Source organism: Pseudorasbora parva, chromosome 4, assembly GCF_024679245.1.
Source record: "Pseudorasbora parva isolate DD20220531a chromosome 4, ASM2467924v1, whole genome shotgun sequence".
NCBI classification, from domain to species: domain Eukaryota; kingdom Metazoa; phylum Chordata; class Actinopteri; order Cypriniformes; family Gobionidae; genus Pseudorasbora; species Pseudorasbora parva.
The window spans coordinates 14,584,706-14,611,162 of NC_090175.1; the positions used below are offsets into that span (position 1 = coordinate 14,584,706).

The 26,457-nt window shown below is 39.1% G+C and overlaps 2 protein-coding genes across 2 annotated transcripts in view; one reads left to right on the forward strand and one right to left on the reverse strand.

Annotated features, from left to right (window-relative positions):
- The window catches only part of LOC137072960 (VPS10 domain-containing receptor SorCS3-like), a 48,005-nt gene extending 22,841 nt beyond the window's left edge, over positions 1 to 25,164 (reverse strand). Inside the window, exons 1-6 of the mRNA XM_067441003.1 lie at positions 25,045 to 25,164; positions 22,659 to 22,830; positions 15,871 to 16,057; positions 13,015 to 13,148; positions 11,948 to 12,071; positions 9,206 to 9,318 (exon numbers count right to left, since the gene is read on the reverse strand). Of these exons, the coding sequence (XP_067297104.1) occupies positions 9,206 to 9,318; positions 11,948 to 12,071; positions 13,015 to 13,148; positions 15,871 to 16,057; positions 22,659 to 22,830; positions 25,045 to 25,094 (780 nt within the window). The 5' untranslated portion in view covers positions 25,095 to 25,164. The remainder of the gene's footprint in view (positions 1 to 9,205; positions 9,319 to 11,947; positions 12,072 to 13,014; positions 13,149 to 15,870; positions 16,058 to 22,658; positions 22,831 to 25,044) is intronic.
- On the forward strand, positions 436 to 5,426 carry LOC137073679 (dentin sialophosphoprotein-like; the record flags this gene model as incomplete). The annotated part of the gene is made up of 2 exons (XM_067442387.1): positions 436 to 518; positions 4,112 to 5,426. Coding segments are annotated over exons 1-2 (1,398 nt in total), but the record flags the coding sequence as incomplete, so codon positions are not given.
- Positions 25,165 to 26,457: the final 1,293 nt, after the last annotated feature.

A 26,457-nucleotide genomic window follows, 5' to 3' on the forward strand; every position in this document is an offset into this window, starting at 1 on the left:
GGAAAAAAAGTGTTTTCATGATTGATGATTAATGTCATAAGTTCTCAGGGATCCCTAATGCAATGTGAGTCATACTTGCATCATTTCATATTCTCTCTATCATATGCCTATCAATAAATGTGGGGAAAAGCCTAAAATAATAAACACACTTATCATTTGTACTTCTTTCAGTATCAAAGTGTTTGTGATGCAAGTCTTGCATTGACTCTGAGGCACTGGCTCAGCCTTTAACCCCTGCTACTGAAACCCTCTATTCTCATCTCTTCAGGCTGTTATACCGCTATCGCCTCAGTGCACCAAAACAGACAGCCGCCTCCACTCACCTCGCCTGTCCATTGCCTCAAACAGCCATCTTAAATGGACCTTGACTTTGATTATGTCTGAGCCTCACTCTCCCTCTCTTTTTAATACACTGAGCTGTTTATCAGCGGCAGTATGGATAAAGTGTATCTGCTACCTCTAGGGCACTACGGGATGTGGTTTATATGCGAGAGGATAAATGAAAGGAATGAGAAAAAGTTGGTCTCTTTACCATGAGAGCTTAATATTAAGCCATTAGGCTTTGGACTTGATGTTGAAACAAAGGAGGAAAAAGTTGGAAGAGGACGGTTTTACTTCTGGAGAAATCTGAGTAAAGCCATCTGAGGCTAGGAACCCAGACGGGCAGATAATGAGAGAGAAAGAGCACATGTGGAGGAAGACGGAGGTGCGTGTGCACTTTACAAGCAGATGTGAGATCAGGAACCTCTTCGTGCTGAGCTATTCTGACCTTGATCTCTGGCAGATTCTAAGGCTCTTTTTTGAACAAGGGAGTTTAGATTTAATTGAGATATTTAGGGATTGTTCTTGTGCATGTCTGAAATAGAGAGACAATATGAATGGCTTTATTATAAAAGTTTTTTTTTTTGTTTTTTTTTTAATGAAGCAGGAAGTTGAAAAATTAGCTAGGTTAGGTTTAGTTGGTCTCCCAGTCTGGTCTGTTGGCTGACTTTAGAGGGGTTTTGGGCACTTTACAGCTGATCAAGCTGTGATATAAACCACTAAACAAGCTAAACCATCTTAAAACAGCCTAAGCTGGTCTTCTGGACTTAAAGATATTTATGCACTACTAAAAAGTGAACTAAAATTTTGGATTAATTTTAGACTGCACATTTTACATACAGTAAAATATTTTTAGTTAAGAGTTTTTAATAGAAAGTAATACTATATAGGATGCATTAAATTGATCAAAAGTAACTGTAAAGACATTTAGGGCCAGATTGCGCCAGCACAAAACCCTCTTTTGGTGTTAAAAAATGACTGTCAGGATTTACTAAAGAAACAGTGAAAACTTGCAGTGAAAAGGCATGGACAGTATTTTTGCAGCTGATTTTATTGCATGTGCATTTGTAAGAGTTTCCATTTCAGACTTTACGGGATGAGAGTATTTAAAAGTGTCACGCAAGGCGATATACTATGGTTTGGGCTCGTCAGTTTACTGGTATTTGCACCATTATTTACCGCCCTGTTAACTAAATCTGGCCCTTATTATGTTACAAAATATTTATATTTCAAATAAATGTTGTTGTTTTGTGTTCGTAAAAAAAAATCCACACAAGTCAAATATTAAGCAGCACAACTGTTTCCAACATTGATTAAAATACAAATTGTTACTTGAACACCAAATCCAGCATATTATTATTATTATTATTATTATTATTATTATTATTATTATTATTATTATTATTATAATTAGTAGTAGTAGTAGTAGTAGTAGTAGTAGAAGCAGCAACAGCATCAGTAGTAGTATAGTAGTAGTAGAGATATTAATAGTAGTAACAGTAGTAGTCATAGTAGCAGCAGCGGGAGTAGTAATTTAATTAGTTAATTTTTCTGAAGTTTTTTAACTTTTTATTTTGTAACAAGTTATGAACATAATGTTGGAATAATGACACTGACATAGTCTGGCTACGCCATCTCATCTGAGAGCGTTTTGTCCAAGGCACTTTCTTTAACAGCGCCTGACAGAATAATTAATTTTTCTGGGGTATTTCTTACAGTAACACCAGATTGGATTTGATAACGTCTTATGTAAGCTGTCCACACATTGAATCAAAATTAAATACAAGTATGCATGTAAATGGGGCTATTGAAGCACTCATGCACACACACACACACACACACACACACACACACACACACACACACACACACACACACACACACACGTTCGCATACAGAGAGCGGAGATCGCGCTGCAGATTCAGGAGCACAGAAACTTATAAATGCCGCCCCGCGACTTTTAGCAATAAAATAGATAAGCTACTCGATCACTACATTATATTTCTCAGCAAGGATGGGGTTATATCGCTAATTTTAAGTAACAAACGCACATCTTCATTGTTAAGAGATGCTGAACAGACGCAGTCACTCAGACACAAATCTCTCTCTCGATAATTAATTCAAATAAATGCTATAATCCATTCATTCAAACAAATCTAATCTTACATACTACTTTATCTCTCTGTCTGATTCAAAGGAGGAATAATGCTAACTTAGATCTAAAAAGCTGTGACTGACGAAAGTAACTGTCAATATTACCTTCCTGGTCAAATCTTGTGCTGTAAACATCAATAACAGCTGTAAATTGTCAATGTTTTTTCAGATGTCAAGAGGGCTGACCTATTGTAACCAAGTAGCTCCTTTTTTAGGTACTAAATCGCCATCGGCGGCTGACATGCTGGCTGCTCTTTGTGTATACTCTCAGACAGGTGTAGTTGTTGTGCGCAATAGGGGAAGTACATGCTCCATATCGCATCGATTTATCGTTGATATTGCGATATGACACTTTTTATCATGTAAAAATGTATACTGGTATTATTGCGGACAATATGATAAGGCACACCCCTAGTGTCGCGTTCAGCGGATTAATTGCATAAAGATTGGAATTGGTCAGCTTTTTTGATGCTCAGCATTTTTTCAATAGCAGCGCTGCCTTCACGGAATGCTATGCAGGCTCATTAAAGTCCCTTGATGTCACCATAGGAATAAACTGTAGTGCAGTGCGACAGATGTATCACACAGACAAGTGGATCTGCACCCTTAGTAGTAGTAGTAGTAGTAGTAGTAGTAGTAGCAGCAACAACAGTAATAATAGTAGCAGCAGCATTAGTAATAATAGCAGCAGCAGCAGTGGAAGTAATAGTAGCAGAAGCAGTAGTAGTAGTAGCAGTAGTAACAGTAGCAGCAGCAGTAGTAGCATCAGCAGCAGTAGTAATAGCAGCAGCAATAGTAGTAGTAATAACATAAGTAGCAGCAGTAGCAGTAGAAATAGCAGCAGCAGCAGTAATAGTAGCAGCAGCAGTAGTAGTAATAACAGCAGCAGCAGCAGCAGTAATAGTAGCAGCAGCGGTAGTAGTAGTAGTAGTAATAGCAGAAGCAACAGTAGTAATAGTAGAAGCAACAGCAGCAGTAGTAATATTAGCAACAGCAGCAGTAGTAAAAGCAGAAGCAGCAGTAGTAATAGTAGAAGCAACAGTAGTAGCAGCAGTAGCAATAGCAGCAGTAGTAATAGTAATAGCAGCAGCAGCAGCAGCAGTAGTAATAGTAGCAGCAGCAGCAGTAGTAGTAATAGTAGCAGCAGCAGTAGAAGTAGTAGTAGTAGCAATAGTAGCACCAGCAGTAGTAATGGTAGCAGCAGTAGTAGTAGTAGTAGTAATAGTAGCACCAGCAGTAGTAATGGTAGCAGCAGCAGTAGTAGTTGTAGTAATAGTAGCAGCAGCAGCAGTAGTAGTAATGGTAGCAGCAGCAGCAGCAGTAGTAGTAGTAGTAATCGTAGCAGCAGCAGTAGTAGTAGTAATAGCAGCAGCAGTAGTAATAGTAGCAGCAGCAGTAGTAGTAGTAATAGTAGAAGCAGCAGTAGCAGTAATAGTAGCAGCAGCAGCAGTAGTAATAGCAGCAGCAGCAGCTGCAGTAGTAGGAATAGTAGCAGCAGCAGTAGCAGTAGAAGTAATAGTAGCAGCAGCAGTAGTAATAGTAGCAGCAGTAGTAGTAATAGCAGCAGCAGTAGTAGTTAGAGTAGCAGCAGCAGTACCAGTAGTAGTAATAGTAGCAGCAGTAGTAATAGCAGCAGCAGCAGCAGTAGTAGTAATAGCAGTAGCAGCAACAACAGTAGTAGTAATAGCAGCAGCAGCAGCAGTAGTAGTAATAGCAGCAGCAGCAACAACAGTAGTAGTAATAGCAGCAGCAGCAGTAGTAGTAATAGTAGCAGCAGCAGTAGTAGTAATAGTAGCAGCAGCAGCAGCAGTAGTAGTAGTAGTAAAAGTAGCAGCAGTAGTAGTAGTAATAGTAGCAGCAGTAATAGCAGCAACAGCAGTAGTAGTAATAGTAGCAGCAGCAGTAGTAATAGTAGCAGCAGCAGCAGTAGCAGTAGTAATAGCAGCAGCAGTAGTAGTAGTAGTAGTAGTAATAGTAGCAGCAGCAGTAGTAGTAGTAATAGTAGCAGCAGCAGTAGTAGTAGTAATAGTAGCAGCAGCAATAGTAGTAGTAATAGTAGCAGCAGCAGCAGCAGTAGTAGTAGTAATAGTAGCAGCAGCAGCAGTAGTAGTAGTAATAGTAGCAGCAGCAGTAGTAGTAGTAATAGTAGCAGCAGCAGCAGTAGTAGTAGTAATAGTAGCAGCAGCATCAGTAGTAGTAATAATAGTAGTAGCAGCAGCAGCATTAGTAGTAATAGTAGCAGCAGCAGCAGTAGTAGTATTAATGGTAGCAGCAGCAGTAGTAATAGCAGCAACAGCAGTAGTAGTAATAGTAGCAGTAGCAGCAGCAGCAGTAGTAGTATTAATAGTAGCAGCAGCAGCAGTAGTAATAGCAGCAACAGCAGTAGTAGTAATAGTAGCAGCAGCAGCAGCAGCAGTAGTAATAGTAATAGTAGCAGCAGCAGCAGTAGTAGTAGTAATAGTAGCAGCAGCAGTAGTATTAGTAATAGTAGCAGCAGCAGTAGTAGTAGTAATATCAGCAACAGAAGTAGCAGCAGTAGCAGCAGTAATAGCAGCAGCAGCAGTAGTAGTAGTAATAGTAGCAGCAGCAGCAGCAGTAGTAGTAGTAATAGTAACAGCAGCAGCAGTAGTAGTAATAGTAGCAGCAACAGCAGTAGTAGTAGTAATAGTAGAAGCAGCAGCAGCAGTAGTAGTAATAGTAGCAGCAGCAGCAGTAGTAGTAATAGTAGCAGCAGCAGTAGTAGTAGTAATAGTAGCAGCAGCAGCAGTAATAGTAGTAATAGTAGCAGCAGCAGTAGTAGTAGTAATAGTAGCAGCAGCAGCAGTAGTAGTAGTAATAGTAGCAGCAGTAGTAGTAGTAGTAATAGTAGCAGCAGCAGCAGCAGTAGTAGTAGTAATAGTAGCAGCAGCAGCAGTAGTAGTAGTAATAGTAGCAGCAGCAGTAGTAGTAATAGTAGTAGCAGCAGCAGTAGTAGTAGTAATAGTAGCAGCAGCAGTAGTAGTAGTAGTAATAGTAGCAGCAGCAGTAGAAGTAGTAATAGTAGCAGTAGTAGTAGTAATAGTAGCAGCAGCAGCAGTAGTAGTAATAGTAGCAGCAGCAGTAGTAGTAGTAGTAGTAGTAGCAGCAGCAGCAGTAGTAGTAGTAGTAATAGTAGCATCAGCAGCAGTAGTAGTAGTAATAGTAGCAGCAGCAGTAGTAGTAATAGTAGCAGCAGCAGCAGCAGTAGTAGTAGTAATAGTAGCAGCAGCAGCAGTAGTAGTAGTAATAGTAGCAGCAGCAGTAGTAGTAATGGCCGTTTCACATTGCAAGCGTGAGCAGTGTGTGAAGTTCACGTCAGCGTAACTACACCGACCCTGCAGCTGCAGACGCGCGAGAGTACTCTCACTGGAAGTGTTTGTGCAGCATCACAGTAGTGGCTCCCACAATGCTAGAGCCTATACCTGTCGCTGAGTATTACATACTAAACTAAAAGTAAGTTTATCATATTTTCTGGCTAGTTTACTTTATTTGTATATAATCATAACCATACTTTCACCCAAACTGCATAATTAAAAGTTAAAAAGTTAAAACTTAAAAAGTTTAAATGTGTAAATCTTCTACAGATATTTTTTATTCTTCATTTTCTTTTGTAATATACTCCAGTTCTTGTTAAACCAAGTGCTTCTTGTGTGCATTTTGGCCACTTTTTGTGTGAAATCATACTTATTTTGTCCATTAAAATGTACTTTCACTTTAATTCACACTCCTGCTTGACGCTCACGTGCTGCTCTGCTGCCGGTGTGAATGCACTCATTGATACAAATAAACAATTACAGCTTCAACTAAAGAACAGTTTAATTTGACCACTGACCATTCCAAATTTATCCTCTTCTATTATTAAGGATCTCTATATTGAAACAGCTGGGATTTGCTACTTCTAAATAAGACACTGATATTGAGCTGTGCCAATCCCAGGGTCGGACTGACAGCTCAGGTACATGTGTATGTGCACTGAGACTGTGTAGTGTCAAGGCATCGACCAGCAGTGAGTTCAATCTCTCTGTCAGCATTGAGAGAGTCACAAGTGCACAAAACAGTGTTGTTGCCCATTAACACACACACACACACACACACACACACACACACACACACACACACACACACACACACACACACACACACACACACACACACACACACACACACACAAAACACGCACGCATGCACCACAGCGGGACTGTCAGAACTACAAACTTTTACATCATCACCCAAACACTCCCGCTGAGTACAGTTTGCTGGCTAGTTCACAAGAGGATTTACGCAAATCGGTTAACACCGCCTATAAAATGTGCTGAACACAAATTTTATGACCTTGTGGGTCAGTTCTGAGTGCTAGGTGAGTACTAGATATACTTTACTACTGCTTTACTCCACCACTGTGATCTAGAAATCTGAATTGGCTCTACAAAATGTGGCTTTTGGGCCCCATTGTGCTGCCATGATTAGGAATAGCAAAATGCACACAAACCTCTCCTTAAAATGAAGTTTAATTCACAGCCTGCTTTCGGCGGGCAGTATTATTATGATGGTAATTGCACCAGGAAAATAGACGCTGAGTTTTGATATCTATAATAAGCCTAATTTACATATAAAGGACTTGTGTTTGTGGTGAAATGAAAGACAATGGCTTAATTTGAATATAGTGCAGTGCTATTTTATTGTATTTAGCACCTGGTTAAGTACACTGTGGGTGGTTACCAAATAAGATGCATGATTTTGAGATGAAATACAACTAAAGCGGTGCAACTGTTTAGTCAATTCGCCCCACTGTGTGATGAGGAACCCGTTCCCCCCTGAGAGTCAGACGCATTTATTGTATTATTCTTTTTTGAATATATGCAATCAAAGAGTTTGTTTTTTCTTGTTTTAAGCATAAATCAAGGACAACATTTGCCAGTTAGGTAAGGAAAATAAAATGATTTATGTAAAAGTTTGTCTTGTTGCTATTATATTGTTTTCACTTTATTCTAAACAACATAATAATATAATTATTTTAATAGATTATTATTTCAAATGTATCAGAGACATTAAAACGCAGTGAAAACTATTTTATTAATCAGTAGCCTATGTTTTGTCTAGTTTCCCAATGAAAATATTAACATTTATGCCACCAACAGTTATTTTATTTTTCTTGTTTTAAGCATACAATCATAGATAATATGGCAAAAACAAATTTGCCAAAGAGGTAAGAAAAAATACATTAAAATAAATTGTGTCTTTTTGCTAAGCTGATTGTTGTTTCTGATTGAATGTTTAATCTAAAAACAAAACAAAAAACATAATAAAATTATACATTTAATAAATGATGGTTTATTAAAATATAAATAGAAAGACATTAAAGCACTGCAAAATGTAATTTTCTTAATTAGTTATTTTTTTGTTTTCCAAAACTGCAGCTCTTGTGGGGTGTTCCCGGTCTGCAGTGGTCAGTATCTATCCAAAGTGGTCCAAGGAAGGAACAGTGATGAACCAGCGACCGGGTCATGGGCGGCCAAGGCTCATTGATGCACGTGGGGAGCGAAGGCTGGCCCGTGTGATCTAATCAAACAGACAAGCTACTGTAGCTCAAATTGTTCAATAACTTAATGCTGGTTCTGATATAAAAGGTTTGTTGCGCATGGGGTTTGCATAGCTGCAGACCAGTCAGGGTGCCCATGCTGACCCCTGTCCACCACCGAAAGCACCAACAGCGGGAATGTGAGTATCCCACTGGACCACGGAGCAATGGAAGAAGGTGGCCTTGTCTGATGAATCTTGTTTTCTTTTACATCACGTGGATGAACGGGTGCTTGTGTGTGTCACCTACCTGGGGAACACATGGCACCAGGATGCACTATGGGAAGAAGGCAGACTAGTGGAGGCAGTGTGATGCTTTGAGCAATGTTCTGCTGGGAAACCTTTGGTCCTGGCATCCATGTGGATGTTACTTTGACCCAATCCACTTACCTAAGCATTGTTTGCAGACCATGTACACTCTTTCATGGAAATGGTAATCCCTGGTCTCTGTGGCCTCTTTCAGCAGGATAATGCGCCCTGACACAAAGCATAAATGGTTCAGGAATGGTTTGAGGAGCACAAAAATAAGTTTGATGTGTTGACGTGGCCTCCAAATTCCCCAGATCTCAATCCAATCAAGCATCTGTGAGTTGTGCTGAACAAACAAGTCAGACCTATGGAGGCCCCACCTCACAACTTACAGGACTTAAATGATCTGCTGCTAACATCTTGGTTACAGATACCACAGCACACCTTCAGGGGTCTAGTGGAGTCCATGCCTCGATGGGTCAGGGCTGTTTTGGTAGCAAAATAATGTTATAATGTCAAAATATTATGCCTGATTGGTGTGTGTGTGCGTGCGTGTGTGTGTGTGCGTGTGCGTGTGTCTGTGTGTGTGTGTGTGTGTGTGTGTGTGTGTGTGTGTGTGTGTGTGTGTGTGTGTGTGTGTGTGTGTGTGTGTGTGTGTGTGTGTGTTTGTGTGTTTGTTTGTGTGTGTTTATGACTTTCCATTATTGCAGCCAAAAAAAAAAAAAAGATGTATTTGTTTTTCAGCCAAAGAGAACATTGAAGAGAAGTGAAAGAAAGGATAAGACAAAGACAACAGGAGTTATTTGACCAGGATCTCAGAGAGCTACAGAGACAAGCTAGCAAAAGACAGCGAGAGCCAAGACGGATAGAATAAATTCCCACTCACCTGAAGAACAGCCTTCTTAATTACCCGACCCACATCCTGTCTCCACTCTGGGATGTCGGGGTTGGCCTCATCCAGATTAGGAGAGAAAGATAAAAGAAGCGATTTGAAGAATTCTGTCACAGAGGGAGAGAGAAGCAGAGGCAGACAGACCCTTAATTCTCTCTCTCATAAGATGCCCAACACCTTCTATCTGCTGTGATTTGTTCCAGATGATTTAGTCGCGCTGTAGCAGAGTTATCATTACTGACAGGTATGGAAAGGTTAGAGCTGATCACAAAAATGATTACAGTCTATTTGGCAGTTGCCAGAAGGGACTATCTTGCAGTGTCAAGGTATATATATATATATATATATAGATGCGGTGAAAATTGTGAAAATTGTCTTTACGTTTTTAATATGCTTCAATCGTAGACAAACCATGTGCAAATTCCTAAGTCAAAAGCACTGTTGAGTATTTTGTCCTTTAAAACTGCAGTGAACCAAAGTCTCAAAAACACAGTTTGAAATCGCCAGTTTTCCTTTCTACCTTGTAACCAATCACATCAACATGTGGGCGGGCTTTAGCATATCATCACTATGCTGTGAAGCAGACGAGTCTCAAGAGAAGCCAGGCTCTCCCGGTATATTTTTCTGTTGTTGTGAAAAAGGGTGCGAAAGGCTAGTCATTTTAATTACCGTTATGTGTCCGACGTTGTAATGTGAGATACATACAACGCACTACCATTCTGATACTTTGACTAGTAAACAACCTTGTATAATCGCTCTTCCACTTCTTCTGAATCAGTTTCTGGGTCAAACATATATGGCCGGATTTAACCAGTATTCCCACTTGCCCTCGTGCAGCGTTTACTACAGTAAAGTTGAGCGAGTGGGTCTCTGAGCTGGTGTGAGTGAGGTGGGGCTAATTTGCATATTCATTAATCAGCATATACTAAATGAAGCAAGGGTTCAGAGTTACATTTAGGCTATTTATAAATTAATTGCAAAGGGGGGGAAATTGTAATATGTAATTTTAGTGATCAAAGATGAGTTTAAAGGGATGAAATATATATATATATATATATATATATATATATATATATATATATATATATATATATATTACATGGCGCTGTGAAATACTTGATTCTGATTGGTCAATCGCACATTCCAACGGTATGTTATTTCCAGATAACAACCGCTCATCCGGGTCCTACGAGTTATTTTGACCGGCACTGCTTCTATGCTTAACGCTGGCACCACCTTGTGGCTGTTAATACTTAAACAGCCATGGCTACAATGGAAGACTTCAAGGCGGGGTTCCTTTATAAAGTTTTAACTATGGATTTTTTTCTAACACAAACGCATCGTTTCGAATCAGAAGGCTCTATTAACCCTTCGGAGCTGTGTGGAGCACGTTATTTGGCGGACAGCTGCATTTTTTATGGACTTCAAAAACAGCTAACGTTACTGCTACTGCTGGGATTAACGTTAGCCTGGACTTTTTAAATATAACTCCGATTGTATTTGTCTGAAAGAAGAATGTCATATACACCTATAATGACTTGAGGGTGAGTAAATCATAGGCCTGGTTTCATTTTTGGGTGAACTAACCCTTTCAGCATTCATTTTCAACATTTAGCAGCAATAGATAAAGGCTTAAAGCAGTTTGGAACAGTTTTTCTTTGCGGAAGCTTTGCATAAGAGCTAATAAAATATTTAATCTCAAGACAATATTTTGTGTCTAATTTATTTGAGACTAGTAGCCGTGTAATAAGCGGGATAATGTACACCCAGCCGGTTGTTACCGCAGAATAAACCCCGACAGAGTCTTCAGAAACCCGACGCGAAGCGGAGGGGTCTTGCATCACTCTGAAGGGGTTTAAGGCTGGGTGTACATTATCCCTTACACACACACACACACACACACACACACACACACACACACACACACACACACACACACATAAATAAACTGTGAAAGCTATATATATATATATATATATATATATATATATATATATATATATATATATATATATATATATATATATAGCTTTCACAGTTTATTTCACTCTTTTTTTTAGGATTATTAAAAAAATACAACGATTCATAAGGTCTAATTTGTTAACATTAGATAATATATTAACAAACATGAACTAACAATGAGCAGTACATTTGTTACATTATTTATAAATCTTTTTTGATGTTAGTTAATGAAAATCCAGCTGTTCATTGTTCAAGTCAGTTCACAGTGCATTAACTAATGTTAACAAATACAACATCTGATTTTAATAATGCACTATTAAATGTTGAAATTAACAGGAACTAAGATTAAGAAATGCACTACCTTTTTTGTTTGACATTTTTAATATAGAAAAGAGCAGTGCCCTGCCATTTTTGTATGTTGCTAGGCAACCCCCAAATCAGCTGTTTTGTCAGTCTAATCAAGGTAACAGTCACCACAACGGAAGGCCCGCCTCTACATTCATTCGATTGGATAATGGGGAAAAAATACAAATGACATTGGACGCCTTTCTACTCAGAGTTGATTTTTTGAACATCATGTGCTCAGAGCGCTCCTACAAAAAGGTGAAGAGCAGCAGGCGGATAAAACGTGAGGCACCCGAGGTGCATAAACGCTCCCTGCCAATAGAGAGAAGAAAAACTAGAATAGAATTATAGAGGGCTGAATCGCTCATTTATGTACATCGTTTAAAAGTCAACATAACATTCAAATTGGCCCTGAGTCTGAAGACCTACCTTGTATGGCAATGGTTCTGGTGTCCTGCAGTATGGAGTCCGCTGACGAGACCTGGACAGTCACAGTGATCATGCCATCGGCGCTGAACGTGTGGGAAATGCTGCTGTCCAGTGTAATTATTGGCTAGTGCCACAAATGTAGAGGATGCAAAAAAAACAAAAAACATCTAAACTCAATACAACGGTAGGAAATCATATATTTTGATATTTGTAAGTTCGATGACTCCCTTAAAGAAACACTCCACTGTTTTTTTAGAAATAGGGCTTATTCAACTTCTTTCCTACATTTAGATATGTGGGTAAATGCATTTTTATCTGGAGTCCTATGTTGCCAGCTAGCATGTCCCGAGTAAAAGTGATCAAAAAACAAAAAAACACCTAATTACTTATTGTGGCCTGCGTATTCAAAATGAGTAAAAAATAGCGATGCAGATTAAGACCAGGAGATTTCCTAGTAAGATATTGACTTGGGACTATATATTGGGGAAGCACAGGCGAAGCACTGCTTCTTTGGCGCAGAGATAAAATGCAACACATTGCAATCTCTCAACAGCTGGAGGACGTGAGGATGAGGGCTGTGATATTTTTGCGTTGCTATTTGTACTTGTTGTAAATATGTAGGCCACAAGAAGTAATTAGGTGTTTTTTTGATCACTTTTACTCGGGACATGCTAGCTGGAAACATAGGATTCCATTCATTATGCTAAGCTAAGTTAGCGGCGACCCTGCCAAACTAAAACAATACATGCACTGAGACAAAAATGCATTTGCCCACAAATCTAAATGTAGAAAAGAAGTTGAATAAGCCCTATTTCTAAAAACAGTGGAGTGTTCCTTTAAAAAGCGAACCCATTGCAAAAAAATAGTGCCAACAGCTTTATTGATGTTTTAGGGTGAACAAGCGTAAACTAAAGAACACATCTAAATACTACAAAAACAACAAGAACAAGAACTACATTATTAACGGTTCATTGCTCCTGTTCGTTTATCTTCCCCAAGTAAAACGTCTCAGAGGCCTTCCGCCAACAAAGCGAGGCAGAAAATCTGTAATTAGGAGCTGGTTGTACCTCTGTGTTGTTCCCCAGCCACCAGAAATAGGTGAGCGTTCTGAAATGAGCAGGCCAGACCACTGCCGTCAGGTTCACCTCCTTATTCTTAATGACCACATATGGAGCCAACAGCTGAATATGCTCCACAGGGCCTGAAAAACACACAGACACATTTAAAACAAGAACAGGGAACAGATCATGGGGTGCAAAAAGTAAATATTTCGCTAAATCAACTCGCCGGTGGCTTGAATAACTGGTCGACTATTGGGTCTTGTATAATTAGACTGCTCTCGGCTTCGCCTGACCCCAATTGGACGCTGTTCAAACAGAGCTAGGCGGAGCGCAAAGAGACAGAAACGGAACGCAGGGGTCTCGAGACCTGTTTTTAAAAGTTTTCAAGTATTTTTAACTTGGCACAGCATTTTAGAAACGCAACACTCACAGTGGGACGCTAAAAAAAAACACAAAAAAACAGCGCCAAGTAGTTAGTCAGCATGTGTACGGTAATAGCGGAGGTGTTTAAAGCAGGATGAGTTTAAACAAGCAACTTTTTCAAGAGAGATTTACTGGGCTAAAAGACTAACACCGAAAGCACAGCACACTAACTGAAGCGCAACGCTAAAAATGACACACACACACACACACACACACACACACACACACACACACACACACACACACACACACACACACACACACACACACACACACACACACACACACACACACACACACACACACACACACACACACACACACTTTATTTTGGCCCAGTGATCCTAAAACATGAGAAAAAAATCTTTACTATGATTTCTGTCAACATTTACTCATTCCCTTGAGATCTATCCGTTTTGTTAACCCTTCCCCGTGTGCATATTTTATTCTGTTTAAACAGTCCAACTGGTTTTTTGTTTATTTTTTTGCTATTAAATGATTCTGTACACAGGAGCAAATAAAAGTTGGACCTAATTTCTCATATCTGATCGCAAGTGCCCACCTCCTGTTTGTTTGTGAAAAGTAAAGATAAAAGCTTTAATTAAGCACCGCAGTCCTACTACACCTGTGGAGTTGGAGAACACATGCAGATTTTGGCAGAGCAACTGTATGAAAGTCACCCACTGAGTGTATTTTTTTCAAGATATGTCTATTCAAAGTTTGCATACCAATGTTCTGCCACTTCAAGAACTATATGGCTACCAGTTTGATTTTAAATGTATTGTTCTTTTTCCTAGCTAAATAGGGACATTAGTTAAAGGGTTAGTTCACCCAAAAATGACAATTCTGTCATTAATTACTTCCCTTAATGTCAACTGACACCCGTAAGACCTCCGTTCATCTTTGGAAAACAAATGAAGATATTTTTGTTGAAATCCGATGGCTCAGAAAGGCCTTCATTGACACCAATGCCATTTTCTCTCATAAAAAACCCATAAAAGGCACTAAAGACGTCGTTACAAAGTTCATCTCACTACAGTGGCTCTACAATAATTACACAATAATTTTGAATGCTAATTATTGTAATTTTTTTACAATAATTTTATGAAACAACAAGAATAGTTTTTGTGCGCAAAAATAAATAAATAACGACTTATATAGCGATGGGCCAATTTCAAAATAAAGTTTCGAACCGTTATGCTTATCGATTCATGCGTCAATTATTTTGCAGAAACGCTTTACTATTAGAAGTGTGAACAAGTGTCACAGCAGCCGCTGAGTGAATGCACAGAGTAACATCATAAATTCTTTTTCAACACACTGAAATGTATCTAATATGATAAAGAGAGCTGTGTTGCCTCATAATCATTAAAAGCAGAAATGGCGCCGGTGACTGTGGCATAATAAAAGTCCAGCTGCTTGCAAACTGTGTTTTGCCTTTATGTCTACTTTAGTTTACCATAAACACTTATATATATATATATATATATATATATATATATATATATATATATATATATATATATATATATATATATATATATATATTTATATATAAACACTTTAATCATGTTTCAAAGACAATATAATTAATACTAAAAATTCTATTTGAATACAGTGTATACTTAAAGGAAGTGTATGTAAGATTGTGGACAAAACTGGTACTGCAATCACTTTTAAATGACTGTAGAGCGGTGTCTCCCCTCTCCCCCTCCCCCTGACTCGAGGTTGCCAGATAGGCTGCAGGATCAGCAGGAATGTTTGTAGCTGCAGCTGTGGTAACTAGAGGAGATCTGGCAACCCGGATGCCGAAACACTGCTGACTTTGTGATTGGTCGATAGGTGGAGGGCGGAGCTTCAGGCCAAAACACAACATGTCAACATCAACATCAGTTGAGGGCTGCAACAACAACTTTTAAATGTCAATATCCTGGCCGGACTACTGTTGTCAGTGATAGAAGTATTTGAAATGAACATTATTTCTTAATGTCTAGTGACATATCAGGGCCATTTTTTGATTAATTGAAATATTAATAATTTCTTACATACAGTTCCTTTAAGTTCTTATGTTTAGTTAAAACAAACAACAACAAAAACCTCTAAAATGTAGTATCTGCATTCAATATAAATATAACCAATAATACATTTTCATTTAATTGCAATTAACATGCAGTTTAGTGTCTGAAATCAGTTCACACAAAAATATTATTTAAAGTACATTAAAATACTTTTTAAGTGCTATAGATATTATTATTATTATTATTATTATTATTATTATTATTATTATTATTATTATTATATAATGTTACCTCATAAAATTATGTAGTACGTCTGCAAAATGGAGAATGTAATATAATGCATTTTAAATGACATCCCATCATCCTGTAGAATGAAAAACAAACACTAGAGTAGGCTCTCTTTTGTGTGTGTGAAACCTACACGTCACATGCAGGTAGAGGGATGAGGTGTCGAACCCGAGGCTGTTCTCCGCCAGGGCTGTGACTCTGAAGATACCAGCGCTGCGGTACACGTGCCTGATGCCCTCCTGCGTCCAGCTCAGGTTGGAATAGGACACCGCCGTTCCGTCCCCAAAGTCCAGCTGAATGTTTGTCCTCATGGAGTCGCCCTAAAACAACATGCAGAGCCAAGTCGAATTATTACAACAACCCTTTAGCGCGCTTTGCTTAATGACTGTGTCTGGCAGCTGCGACCAAAAACAGCTGCGGGTACCCGTCACCATTCTGCTTACACAGACACTGTCCCATCTGTTTTCGGACACAAAGCATTGTTTTCAGCCCGAGTTCATAACTCTGCCTCATATATGAAACAAGGTGCATGAAATCAGAGACAGGAGCTGCTTATTTACAGGGAAAACAGCCATTGTATCAAATGAATTACCTCTCAGCGTGAATTTCAGCTTACTGTTGGAAACAGTCTCATTACTTTTGTATGTAATATTATATTGTGTTTGTTTGGCATACAGTGAAATATCAGATAACCTGATGGGTCAATTGCAATCTACCGCAATCATAATTGCGTTTTAGGAGATATGATATTGCACAGGGAATATATCATATGGCTGTGAGTGAGTTTGCTGTCAAGTATTTTTTCATTTCATAAGCTAAAAGTAGTTATACAAATAAATGAAAAGTAAACTCTTCAGCTGAGTATGTGGGTAGGGGAGTGGGAAAACATGAATCCCCAATCAAACACATTTCTTAACATTTATCACAATCCAAACAGTCATAACGGCCTAAAATATATATACTTATACATACTAACTAAATTATACTTTTACACCCACCAGCTGGAGTGCCCAGGTTAACCTAACACATACAATGTTATTAACGTATACAAAATTAGCATATCATACTTTATTTTGCTACAAAGTGGAGACTGTTTACCTCTATGGTAAAACAAATATTTAAGCAAAAGGGCTCGAAGTTAACTCTGCGCAAGCGTGAGTGCCCTGATGCAAGATAGGACGGTCGAAGGCCTCCACTTAACGCAGGAATACCAAGGTACACTGGGAGGCATATTCTAGGTGGAGATATGCGCCATAGTGCCTACCCGTAGGGAGGACTTAAGAATACACGTATGACCTGAGGGGGCTGCATACGGAAGATCACTGTGGTACCAGCCGCAGGTGGATTTTTAACCCCAGGAGGTGGCAGGCTTGCCAAGGGAAGACACCCGCTCAGGGAGGCTTACGGTGGAAATACACATGTGGAGGTCACCGGAGGGGAACCATGCACATGGGGCACCTGGCCGGACACGAGTGTGAACACTGAAACACTGCATCCTGTCTATGTAAGGGCGGAGGGTGTGTACTTTACAGAGCAGTGCTAAGGCTGGGTCTGCCTCCTCCAAGGGCAGCGCTTGCAGGTTCACCACCTGGTCTCTGAACGGAGTGGTGGGAACCTTGGGCGCATATCCAGGCCGGGGTCTCAGGATCACGTGAGAGTCGCCCGGCCCGAATTCCAGGCACGCTTCGTCAACCGAAAATGCCTGCAGATCCCCTACCCTCTTGATGGAGGCCAGTGCGGTCAGAAGCGCCGTCTTCATTGACAAGAACTTAACATCTACTGACCGCAAAGGCTCAATCGGGGCCCTCAGCAGTGCACTTAAAACTACTGAGAGGTCCCAAGAGGGTACGAGAGGAGCATGAGGAGGATGTAGTCTCCTCGCACCCCTCAGGAACCTGATGACCAGGTCGTGCTTACTTTCCGGTTTACCGTCCAAGAGGTCATGGTAGGCAGCAATAGCGGCCAAACAAACCTTCAGGGTGGAAGGAGACAGCCTTTGATCCAACCGTTCTTGTAGAAATGAGAGCACCGACCCGATCAGGCATTTCCAGGGGTCTTCTTTGCGAGAAGAACACCAGCTGACGAAGAGGTTCCACTTCAACGCATAGGCCTGTCTCGTGGACTCGGCCCTAGCGGAAGTGATGGTAGCCCCCACTGTAGGTGGTAGGGTACTCAAACCTGCCGTGTCCTGTCCAGGAGCCACACGTGAAGGTTCCAAAGATCGTGACGTGAGTGCCACAGGGTGCCCCGTCTCTGAGAGAGGAGATCCTGTCTCAGAGGAATCGGCCATAGAGGGGCTGTCGCAAGGAGTACTAGTTCTGGGAACCAGGTCCGGCCGTGTCAATATAGGGGCGACCAACATGACCTGCTCCATGTCCTCCCTGACCTTGCACAGAACTCGTGCAAGAAGGCTCACTGGGGGAAACACATACTTGCGTAGGCCCTGCGGCCAGCTGTGCGCCAGTGCAACCGTGCCGAGTGTGCCCTCGGTCAGGGAATAGTACAGGCTGCAATGGGACGAGTCGTGGGAGGCAAACAGATCTACCTGTGCGTCCCCGAACTGATCCCAATCAGCTGGACCGACTGGGGATGAAGTCTCCACTCCCCAGGGATTGGCTGAATCCGTGAGAGCTCATAGGCTGCACGGTTCAGGATCCCCGGGATATGGACAGCACGAAGGGACCTCAGGCGCTTCTGAATCCATAACACGAGATGGCGGGCGAGTTGGGACATGCGGCGGAAGCGTAGACCACCCATGTGGTTGATATACGCTACAACGGCCTTGTTGTCCGACCTGACTAGTACGTGTTGACCCCTCAGCAATGCTAGGAAGCGGTCCAGGGCGAACCGTACTGCCAGCAACCATGGCATTGGCACTGCCATTGGGCATTTTCTAGTCTCGGAGATGATAAGCTTCTAAGCGAAACCCCTATTTGTCAGTCACTAACGTTAAGTCGGAGTGACTTGTTCATTGTCGCTCCGTTGCTCTGATTGGTTGTAGGTCTATCCAATTGAGGTCTTTCCTGGTTCGGTTGAAACACGCCCCATAATCACAGCCCAATGGAGCAGATCAGACTCATATTCTGACTAGAATTGAGTATGACCACGTCAGGCTAAGGCCAAATAGCAATCCACAGATATCGGAGCTCATCAGCCTTGCATATCTTCTGAAACTTACGCACAAAAATCAACCATTAGCACTAGTTATACATATAAAACTACGTAACCAGTCAGTTAAAAAAAAAAAAAAAGAAAAGGAAGAAAATGAAGTTTAGATGAGACCTTTCCTTGAACCATCCCAAAACACTTTTATCTATTGTCCTTCAGGCTTTACATCTGGTTATGTGTGCCCCGTGCCACGAGAGAAGGATCACTGAAGCGCACGTATGCGTGTGCAATATTCCCAAATCCATGCTTATGCTTCCCTAAATCTCTCTCCTTTCTCTCTTTCCGCCGTTAGCACATTGTAAGCTAATGCTATTGGGATATTAATTTGTAACACTGCATTAGCAGCACATGAAGGAAAGAGAGGGGGTGTTTATGCCCTGCATAATGACAAATCCAAAGCTGCCTGGTTTATTCCTGTCTGTTTGCTTTTTAGGCACCGGCCGAGTGTGAGAAGTGGCCCGCCTCGCTGCGTTTCTGCGCAAGCATGTGCTCCGGGTTGCTTTTAAGATATTTTACGCCACTTTGTGCAGAAAATCATAACTACACTATGGGAGGAGAAAGGAAAAGATGACTGACAGGAGGAAGAGTTTGTGTAATGATGATAAGGACACAGTTTGGGCTGAGATCATATAGACAAAGTCCACTTGAAGGGAAATTCCTCTACAACTGCTTCCAACTGCATTTCCAACTGCCTCACAGCTAAATAAATAAAATAAAAAATAATAACAAAATAGTAACATACTAATATAGTAAAAATTAAAAGAAAAGAAAACATAGGGGCAAGTAAGTTTTTCTTTCTTTCTTTTTTTCTGGAAGAAAATTAATATTTTATTCCGCAAGGATGCATTACATTGATTAAAAGTGACAGTACAGACATTTATAATGTTAGAAAAGATTAGATTTGAACTTTCCATTTATCAAAGAGTCACAATTTCCTCAAATATATTAAGCTGCACAACAGTTTTCAACATTGATAACAATCAGAAATAAGTAGCACCAAATCATCATATTAGAATGATTTCCAAAGGATCATTTAAAGCAAGACACCTCAGGTTAATGGCGTAAAAATAATAACTAAAATATAATACCATACTTTGGATGGATTACATTAAGAATTGCTTTTTTTTTTTAAACACGTTTTCTAAAAAAAACTAAATATGCAAATGAGGCCTCATTTAATTAAAGATGTACTAATTTGTATACAATTCTAGAACAAAAAGCTGAACAATGGATAAAACCAGGTTCAAACTTATTGGTTTCATTTTTTGACATAATAGAGTCAAAGGTTTTTACAGTAGGGCATCTTAGTTATCTCTTAGATACAGGCAAATTATATATGAATAAAGTGCAGTGGGGATTTCTGAAAACTCATTTTGAGAAACAGCCTTTATCTGTTTGTTTCTGTTTGAAAATGAATCAGAAACTTTGTTTCTGTAAAGTTCAATTACAGTACATATCTTTAAAAACACTATACAAGTGCATTTTGGATGTTTTCTTTGAAAAAAAAAAAAAAAACAACCTTTACAGAAAGCCAAATGCCCACCAATTTCAAATTGGACAGATGCAAGAAAACCTTGTTGTGCTGTTTAACAATAATCAGTTTTCTCTGGATTTAAAACATTTTTGGAAATGTTTGGGATAATGTAAGTACAAACCTCAACAAAATACTGTATATAACATTGTTGTTTTTAATATTTTAATCCAAAAATATTTTGCCCTTAAATTATAATAATAAATCACAATATTACTTTATACTGTATTTTATGTATGATTTTAAAAAGTTTTTTCATATTCAGTGAAATGCAAATACATTTTATATATTGATTATCAGATATGATGTACATTTTTAAATGTATTTATTTGTTTGTGCCATTTTCTTTTTTAATCCCATTGTTTGTTTGAAAAGGATCAAATTTAAAATATGATGTAAAAAAATAAAATAAACTAGTTTCTCAACAACAACAACAAAAAAATATATATTGTTCCTATCTTCTTCCATCCCTTCAAACCTATAAAACCTTGAGCTGCTTTCTACCTTCTAACTTTATGTATATATATTTAAAAAAAAAAAACTGTTGCACCTTAAAGGCATTAAATATTAAGGTCCATTTGATTTGCCTAAGAAACAGCTCTGGCTCCGACCCTCATGAATATAAATAGGTAGAATTCTTAGCCCATCTCTCTCTCTCTCTCTCTCTCTCTCTCTCTCTCTCTCTCTCTCTCTCTCTCTCTCCTCTCTCTCTCTCTCTCTCTCTCTTCTCTCTCTCTCTCTCTCTCTCTCTCTCTCTCTCTCTCTCTCTCTCTCTCAATGAAAGGAATAAGCCCTCATTTCCTCATCTCATCATACTGTAATGTGACAACTCTGCTGTGGTGAGATGCCTAGGGAGAAACACTTTACCTGGAATGAGCACATGTGAGTGTGTGTCAGAGAGCGAAAGAAACCAAGAGAGAGTATGTGTGACCATGTGTGCATTGCACATCAATGAAAAGCTCTTCCCCAGTAGGCTTGTAATATGTATCCGAATTGCACTATACCATCTGTACGGAGTGAAGCCTTTTCATCTGCCACAGAGCTCCAGCACAGCTCGGAGCAGAGGCCACAGAATTAGGGAAATTCTAGAATGTCAAAAAAAGACCAATGTGGGTGTTAATGGTCACATAGAGCTCGATGATAGTCTCACTTAAGACTTCACCAAGAACTGTCTGACCGTCAAGTAAAGTGACCACTCGTCTCATTTTGTGTAGGTTTATTATATCATATCTCAATATAGGTATAGGAGGTTTATATATATATATATATATATATATATATATACACAATGTCTATAAATTGAACATTGTTATAAAATCCAATAAATATACTAATAGTAATATTATATAATTGTCTATATCAGTGCTTTATTTTTAAAAAAAATACAATGTTAAGCTTACTAAAGTATTTTTCATTGTTAGTTCATGTTAAATAATGTAGTTATCTAATGTATACAAATAGAACATTATTATAAAATCCAATAAATACCGGGTCTTTATCAGTGCCTCACAAATAGTGAAGTGTGACCTAAAAATGGGTTGCATTTCTGTTCTGACTGGGTTCTGCACATCATGCTAAATGCAAATTAAAGAACAAAATGCATAAAAAATATAATCATACATTGGTAGGACTGCGAAATAAAGAAGCTTATCAACTTTTAAAAATGGCGAAAACACTTTCCATATCTTTTAGCGTTAATGCCAACGTCTGTGTCCAATTATAACTTTATTTTGCCAAAAATGTATCTGTGACACTGGCTCATATAAATATATGTATAAGTATTCATAAAAAAAGTAATATAATTTTTCAGTGCTGGGCCTGCAATATGTGAGTATATGAAAATGTAAGAATACTGTTATGCTGTAAAATTTTAAAACATTGTAATTTTAAGGACCTTTTTACAAATGTTTTGTTTTTTTAAATTATACTTTCGCCACTTCTTAATCTCAATCCTGAGGCAAAGTCAGTTGAGAGCAACTGTTTGAGTTAACAGAAATAATAATTTCTGCATACATGGATCTCCTGATATCTGATCATCGATTTAAATGGCTGAAGCACATGAATTTAATAATTACTACTGCATAATTTATGTCTTGACTCAATACCAGGCCCATAATTATATCTTCTGTCCGTACTGCACTTTAAATGCTCAGATACTGTCATTTTCCATTAGGGTCAGGTTAGAGTTTATCATATTCAGATGGACCTCATGAAGATCTCACCTCTTCCAGCCGCACCAGGAAGGTCACATTGCTCCCCAAGTTGGCTGTGAGTTTGTCGTCACGGGTTGTCAGGACTAAACCTCGTGGGGGGCGGTTCGGACACTGCTGTTTCCTGGCCGTGTACATCTCCTTCACGCCTTTCGTGCAGTTATTCGCTACCACTTTTCGATACCTGAAACACACACAGAAATCACAAAAGCTAGCTTTGAAACTTCTTTCTTTAGAAATAAAAGATCTGTCGATTTGAAATCGTCTGACTCAACTGCACTCACACATTTTAAAGTGTGACTTTAGTGTCTGAATACTTATGGGTCACTGTATTTATCCATTTGGATACAACACCGTTCATGCGAGCTTGATAGATCTATTCTGAGCCGCTCTGTTTATTTCATTGCATGAATCAGATTTGAACACAATTTATGTGCCAGCTCTGACAGAATCTCTGGAAATGATAATCATGTTCTTTCTCTGTCTCTTCCCTCGTCTGTAATTTCGGACTCTTGTTCTGAATGGACATGCTTTCTGGCGGATGTTGGTTTTCAAATTAAGTCTTTCCATTACACAGTGTTATCTGTCCGGCTAGGTCCCTTTGTATGGATTGTCTGTCTAGAAAGTTGTCGTAAAGACAGACGCCACAATCTCCAGACAGTTTAAAACCTGCTCACGTCAATATGGCTTGTGCCTGCTCATCAGCACAGAAAGCTTAAAACATGGTACAATTAATTAAAAATAATTATACATTGTAATTGTGAACAGAACAATGCTATAAAGCAGGGCTATAATTTATTGGGTTAATCTAGTCACACTAATACAAACCCGATTCCAAAAAAGTTGGGACACTGTAGAAAATTGTGAATAAAAACAGAGTGCAATGATGTGCACGTTTTATTCAGAATATAACATAGATTACATATCAAATGTTTAAACTGAAACTAAACTAAAAGTTGATTTTCATTTTAATGGCATCGACACATCTCAGAAAAGTTGGGACAACGCCGTGTTTACCACTATGTGGCATCCCCTCTTCTTTTTATAACAGTCTGCAAACGTCTGGGCACTGAGGAGAGGAGTTGCTCAAGTTTAGGAATAGGAATGTTGTCCCATTCTTGTCTAATACAGGCTTCTAGTTGCTCAACTGTCTTAGGTCTTCTTTGTCACATCTTCCTCTTTATGATGCGCCAAATGTTTTCTAAGGGGGTAAGATCTGGACTGCAGGCTGGCCATTTCAGTACCCGGATCCTTCTTCTACGCAGCCATGATGTTGTAATTGATGCAGTATGTGGTCTGGCATTGTCATGTTGGAAAATATAAGGTCTTTCCTGAAAAAGACGACATCTGGATGGGAGCATATGTTGTTCAAGAACTTGGATATATTTCCGCATTGATGGTGTCTTTCCAGATATGTAAGCTGCCCATGCCACACACACACTCATGCAACCCCATACTTTTAGAGATGCAGGCTTCTGAACTGAGCGCTGATAACAACTTGGGTCTTTAGTCCGGATAACATGGCGTCCCATTTTTCCAAACAGAACTTCCAATTTTAATTTGTCTGACCACAGCACAGTTTTCCACTTTGCCACAGTCAATTTTAAATGAGCATTACAGTAGCATTCCTGTATGTGATGCAGTGCCGCCTAAGGCTCCAAAGATCACTGGCATCCAGTATGGTTTTCCGGCCTTGACCCTTACGCAGAGATTGTTCCAGATTCTCTGAATCTTTGGATGATATAATGAACTGTAGATTATGATAACTTCAAACTCTTTATAATTTTTCTCTGAGAAATTCCTTTCTGATATTGCTCCACTATTTTTTGCCGCAGCCATGGAGGAATTGGTGATCCTCTGCCCATCTTGACTTCTGAGAGACAATGCCACTCTCTCACTGCCACTGCCACTCCAAGAGGATCTTTTTATACCCAACCATGTTGCCAATTGACCTAATAAGTTGCAAATTTGTCCTCCAGCTGTTCCTTAAATGTACATTTAACTTTTCCAGCCTCCTATTGCTAACATCCCAACTTTTTTTGAATGTGTAGCTCTCATGAAATCTAAAACGAGCCAATATTTTGCATGACATTTCAAAATGTCTCACTTTCAACATTTGATATGTTCTCTAAATTCTATTGTGAATAAAATACAAGTTTATGAGATGTGTCAATTATTGCATTCATTTTTTTTATTCACAATTTGTATCATGTTCTGACTTGTTTGCAATCTGGTTTCTAATTAGCTGTATGTGAAAATGATAAAAGTATGGCATGTCCTCATTTAAATAGCAGAGAAAACTTGGTTGTCAGATTTACCCATCAGTAACCAAATGTCCCACTAAGGGAAGCAAAATCCCACCATGACAGAATAAGATCTGTATGTGAATGCGTCTTACCCTGTGCTGTTGAGGTAGTTTTGCCCTTGGCTGCAGCTTCGAGATACCATGGAAGGATTGAACCAAAATGCTGGCAGACAGTTTCCATCTCCTCTTCTCTCAAAGCCATAATCACTACAAAAGACAAAACAATTATCATATACTGAACTTGAACAAGACTTATTTATGTGCTCCATTATTAGTCAGTTCCTTAAAGTGGTCCGTGATTATTTGACTTTTTAGTGTGTAATGTTGCAGTTTGAGCATAAACAACATCTGCAAATATACAACACTCAATGTTTAATGCAAAGGGAGATTTTTTTATTATTATTATTATTATTATTATTATTTTTAACAGAAATCACTTTTCCAGGACTACAACAAATAGCTGGTAAAGACTAAAACAAGCTTCTTTTGGTGACATCATTAACCCTAGAATTTACAAAAAACGTGCCCCTAGAAACACAACAAAGGGAGGCCATGTTGAGAAGAGGAAGAGTTGTTGTAGTTGAGCACATTTGGTTCTTGGTAGTTGAGCATCTGTCTTTTCACATTTATTGTAAAACAGTAAATAACAAAAATACAATACCATATCATAAAAGCAAGAGGACTATATAGGTTATAACCATAGTTTAACTAAACTATACTTGTTCTATCTTCATGCAGCATATATTATCAGACTCTTGTGCATTTTACAACAGTTCCCACACAAACGATTTATAGATTACTATGACAGAATATGAATCCATAACTGTGATAGTTAACTCCACATCAGCTACGTAAATTCATCAACTAGCCAATCAGACATGTCCTGTTCCATTCTATATGTTGCCACTTCTTTTTGAGTCTCTCCATCATTGGTACATTGGTACAGCTGGGTACATCAGCTCATTTGCATTTAAAGGGGCACACTGTCGCCCTCAAAAAGTGAAAAGTTTAACATGTATATAATATGACCCTTTTAATTTTTAAAGTCTAGTTTGAGATTTCAATCCATTCTTAAAAACATAAATTCACTAGTTTCACACAAGGTCAACATGAGTTCCAGATGTTGATCCCTCCTCTTCTCCACCACCATTTCCTATCCTGTAAAACATTCCCCTAACTACTTGTACAATCCTTTCTTTCATGCACAGCAGCGCATCTTGTATTCAAGCATGTCCCTCTTTTATGCCCTTGAGACAATTGCAGCCATTGAGATGTATTAATTCTGGGATGACAAATGTCTTTTCGGCTCTCAGAGCTGCAGGCTTCAACGTATGTCCTCAATGTCTTTCAATTCTCTTTCCTCCCAGAAGCCTTGGAACCTGCTGAAGTGAATGTCTGTTCATATATCACCGGTGACTTTGATTTATCAATTAATTACTGATCCACAACAAAACCCAGCAGACCACATGGTCCCTCTTGGCATCAGGCATTTGGGTTTTTAATTAT